At 39.2% G+C, this 4,475-nt stretch overlaps 1 protein-coding gene across 2 annotated transcripts; it reads left to right on the top strand.

Annotated features, from left to right (window-relative positions):
- The first annotated feature begins 242 nt into the window (after nt 1-242).
- Nucleotides 243-2,268, top strand: si:dkey-243k1.3 (endonuclease domain-containing 1 protein-like). Of its 2 annotated transcripts, none has more exons than XM_040023725.1 (6): nt 243-354; nt 513-625; nt 735-835; nt 1,031-1,145; nt 1,299-1,458; nt 1,737-2,268. In XM_040023725.1, exons 2-6 carry the CDS (start codon nt 548-550, stop codon nt 2,126-2,128), a joined length of 846 nt encoding a protein of 281 aa, XP_039879659.1. In that variant the 5' UTR covers nt 243-354; nt 513-547; the 3' UTR covers nt 2,129-2,268. The 2 variants fall into 2 exon arrangements, with proteins under 2 accessions (XP_039879659.1, XP_039879668.1); XM_040023734.1 differs by having other exon boundaries at nt 247-354; nt 1,299-1,455.
- Nucleotides 2,269-4,475: the final 2,207 nt, after the last annotated feature.

The following is a 4,475-nucleotide window of genomic DNA, read 5'->3' as shown; positions in this document are numbered from 1 at the left end:
TATTTAGAGCATAAAACATATTTTGGAATACTATATTACTGCTGATATATTCTTTCTTTCTTTCTTTCTTTCTTTCTTTCTTTTGTTTTTAAACAGAACACTGTACTCACTTGTACTCAAGCAAGTGACTAAGATTTACTCACACTCTCACTATCATGGTGCTAATTTTACCATTTTCTACATCATCTAGTCAGCCGCACCTGCTCTTTGGTAAGCAGATTCTGGTTCATTCCACACAAATATCATGTGCTCAGATAAAACTGGACAAACAGAGTGAAAGGGAGTGGTGAGAAGTCACATATAAAAGCCAGTTTCTTCAGGGTGAACTGTGGCAGCAGACAGGTGCACCAGCAGGTGAGTGGAAACACACAAATATCAACACAGATGGTCCAAAGCAGCAATTAGCTTATTTGTACCATACGTGATGGCCTGAGCTATACATACATGGCAGCATATACTTTGTAACGTAGCGCCTTGTTAACAAAAGTGTTATTGCTTTGTGTTTTATTCAGGTCAATAATCTCAGACACCACACTTCTGATCCAGAATGCAAACATTCATAACGTTGTGTGCTCTTCTCCCGCTCCTCTGTTTTGTCCACGCAGATGTTGTGGAACGTTTTGAGGTTTGTTGATTTCTTATTCCAGATTATCAGAATAATTAAATATGTGTCTTATCAAATAGCTTCACTTCTGTTACTATTAATTGTTATGTATTTTATCATTTTGCCCCAGGATGCACCAGAATGCATGAAGTACTTTTACAAAGAAAAGGTGCCTGAGTTGGGAGCATCCACACCTGGTGCTGCCCGCCTCTGTCAGCGCTTTGTCAACAGGTAGTAAACCGGCAGAAAGAATACTTTAAAACTGAATCAGCATACACAGCATTGTAATGTGTACTCAGAATACTGTTTTTCTATGGTATCTTTGAAAATCCAACTGCTGCTTATCACTTTTAGAACAAAAACTTTCATTATTCTTTATTTATCATAGTAGCACTTCTGATCTATTGCTAATATTTGCACCATCAGGTATCACTTTGCCACACTGTATGACACCATCCATCGCATTGCTGTCTACTCTGCCTATCAATTCCAGCCCAGTAATGGAGGTGGCAGGGAGAACAGGTGGTTTGTAGAGCCACAGGTTTGTTCCACACGAGCTTATTTTGCATATATATTTATGTCAGAGAGAAAGTATGAAGAATATAGAGTCATAAAATTTACATTTTCTGTTCTTTTAGACATTTTTAGATCGTAAGGAATTAATTATTTGCTATCTTGTTTCCATGCATCTTAGCTGGTAGATCGGTCTTGGCAGGGAGAGATGAAAGATGGATACTGGCTGGGGCAGGATCACCCTGGTGTCTACCTTGGAGAGAGACAAGCTCTGAATGAGGACTACACAAATTCAGGCTTTGACCGTGGTCACCTCAACCCCAATGGACACCATCCAGGTTGTATGTTTTTCAGGAGGGTAGACAGTAGATGGCAGTACAGGACTGGGGAATTGTTTTTGACTGCAGCAGCTGAGGATAGATAGACTTAACTAACGAGCAGCATCTCCAGCCTTATGTTTCAATGTTTTCCGCTAAACATGCTTGAAATTTATAATTTTCTAGAATATTTTAATTGCTGAATGAAAATGACTAACCCACTTCTTGACTCATCGTGGCTCTCACCTTTTCTTTGGACAGAGAGACTTTAAGCTTGTCCTTCTTCTCCTTCTCTCCTGCAGTCCCTAGTCGCAACGCCACTTTTACCCTGACTAATGTGGTTCCTCAGAACCCCAAGCTGAACCAGAATGCCTGGAGGATCCACGAGTCCCAGCTCACTGAGCTTTTTCTGGAGAAGTGCCCTAAGGCGTACGTGCTGGTCGGTGCCATTCCTTCTGCAGACAGCTGGATTGTTAAAAACAATGTTAAGCGTGTCAACATCCCAGACTACCTGTGGAATGCCTACTGCTGTGTGGACAACAACGACAGACCCATTCAGAGCGGCGCTGCCAGAGCAAGAAACACAGAGGACAACTTGGTGGAGCAGCTCTCTCTGGATAAACTGGAAACATTCTTGCAGCAGTTCACGGCACGGCCAGTGGGAGAGTTGTTTTACAACAATTGCAGAGCATAAAAGCAATGATGGCAGTAAATTTAAGGATCTTTTAATTGTACATTGTTGTTTTACAGCTTTTAAACCAATGAATCCTTACTATTAAATATTAAATAAATGAATAAAAATGAGAAGCACAAGGATAATGTGGTTATTTATTAGTAACTGTGTCGCAAAGGAAGGCGAGAAGGTTGTGCAGTCTACAGTACTGTATTCAATGTACACACTCGGCCCAATCGAGGGCCTGTGATAAAGACAGAGCAACAACAGGAGTCTTAAACCTGTAATTAAACTGTAAATGCTGTCATACAGTGAATAAGCTGGAAATTGGTGATTAAACTGACTCTCAGGAGGTGTTATATTAGCTACACTTTAAGCTGACATAATAAAATGTTACATATAAACCTACAGCTTAGACTTGCAAAGTAAAGTTTAGATTGACTACCATTATGAGAAAGGCCAGGCAAAGCTTAACATTTTTTATTTAAAGACATTTAAAATGCTTCTTCAGCTTTACCATACGTAAATACAGCTCTCGGAACTACAGCATTATGTTTCAACGTTTTTTTCTAGACATGCTTGTATTTAATAATTTTCTACAATATTTGAAGTACTGACTAAGCCACTTCTAGACTCATCTAGACTCTCACCTTTTATTTGGACTGAGAAACTGTAATCTTGTCCCTCTTTTACTTCTTACCTGCAGTCCCTAGCCTCAACGCCACCCAGACAAATGTGGTTCCTCAGAATCCCAAGCTGAACCAGAATGCCTGGAGGATCCACGAGTCCCAGCTCACTGAGCTTCATGTGTCTTTGGGGCCACCCACATGTTCCAATACTGAGTTTCTTGCACAGCTGAAATACTTCAGGTCAGGTCAGGGATGACCATCTGTTTGGGAGACTGTACTCATTTAAAAAAAGAAAAAACTATGACAAAAAAGAAGAGGAAATAACGATACAATCACAGACTTATGAATGATTCAAACTGCCTGAGCCCAGCTGAGGCTCTTCATATATGTACTGTTAGGTACATATATTTTTCGACACTGACAGAAGTTTTTTTTATTACCTGTTCACTGCAACATATGCCAATTATAGTTATATAATGGACATGGACATAATATACAGACTCTCAGCGTCCACATTCAGATTGGATGAAGGGTTTAAGAGTTTTAGCTCCTTAACATGTGCCGCCCTATTTTTGAAGGGAACAGTAGTAGTTGAACAATTGACTCAAATGCAGGTGTGGGCAGTTCCTTCATTATGTCATTATCAGTTAAGCAGACAAAAGTCCTGTAGCTGATTTGAGATGTGGTGCTTGCATTTGGAAGAGTTCACTGTGACCAGAGAAAATGCAATCCAAAGAGCTCTCCATGCAGAAAAACAAGCCATCCTTAAGTTGCCAAGAAAAGCCAGCACAGTTTAGGAAAAAAGTCAAATTGATTGGGTGTTGTTTTACTATATAGATGGACAATGACAAAAACATGCAGTCAAAGGAAGTCAGGAGTTTAATAAATCAAGGCCACTGCATAAAGGCCTTACAGAGCATTAAAAAGGAGGAAGGTGATGTCCATGAGCTCAAGACTTCGGGCTGTTATTACCAGCAAAGCATTTTCAACCAAGTATTAGAAATGAACATTTTATTTTCAGTTCTTTAATTTGTCCAATTACTTTTCACCCCATGAAATGAAAGGATTGTGTTTGTTATGCAACATTTTTGTTCAACCGTAATTAACATACTGAAAATCTGAACTGCAGTTGTTTCATTTGAGGTTGAGCATCGGGCACCAGTGAGTAGTTTTGCAAAGAAATTGATCCTGCTAAGACAAGAATGTGGCAATTTAGATAGTTGATTAATGAGCATATGTTGCGACTCTATCATATCCACAACCTAGCAATGTCGAAGGAAGGCAAGAGTACGTTGACGTGGGCGTGAGAGGAAATAAATGCATTCAAAGTAGTAAGTACTGGGAGCAAGGCTGTGAATGATGGCTTCTTCATCATAATTATGTCTGAAAAGTAAAAACAAACAGCCTGTGTTGCAGGAAGGTGTATATAGTAAAAAAAAAAAACCCAAAACGACAGACTTAATTATACAACTATTGTTTATTGTGTGCATCAGTTCTCAATTTAGAGGCAAAAAAATGAGTCCAGGTTGTCCCATAGCGATTGACAAGTTCAAAGTTCAGTGAAAGCATTACATGGTTATTACAGAGTGATAATTATGGGTTACAGAATTGTATAGACTTACTGAAATGCTACTTGCTGCATTAAAAACATGATTACTGATTAAACCAAAAAGCAACAGCATAACCACAGCTCACAGTCTAGCTGCAATCTGTGTGTATGCTAAATAATTACCTTTTTA

The sequence above is a fragment of the Simochromis diagramma genome, unplaced genomic scaffold, assembly GCF_900408965.1.
Source record: "Simochromis diagramma unplaced genomic scaffold, fSimDia1.1 OVJJ01000348.1, whole genome shotgun sequence".
Taxonomy (NCBI): Eukaryota; Metazoa; Chordata; class Actinopteri; order Cichliformes; family Cichlidae; genus Simochromis; species Simochromis diagramma.
Note: the sequence above shows the minus strand (reverse complement) of the source record. Positions and strands in the feature narration are given on the sequence as shown.

Coding starts and splice junctions, on each gene's coding strand:
- si:dkey-243k1.3 (XM_040023725.1), top strand. CDS start 548: ATGCAAACATTCATAACGTTGTGTGCTCTTCTCCCGCTCCTCTGTTTT. Junction 836..1,030: donor TGTCAGCGCTTTGTCAACAG/GTAGTAAACCGG, acceptor TTGCACCATCAG/GTATCACTTTGCCACACTGT. Junction 1,459..1,736: donor CAATGGACACCATCCAGGTT/GTATGTTTTTCA, acceptor TCTCTCCTGCAG/TCCCTAGTCGCAACGCCACT.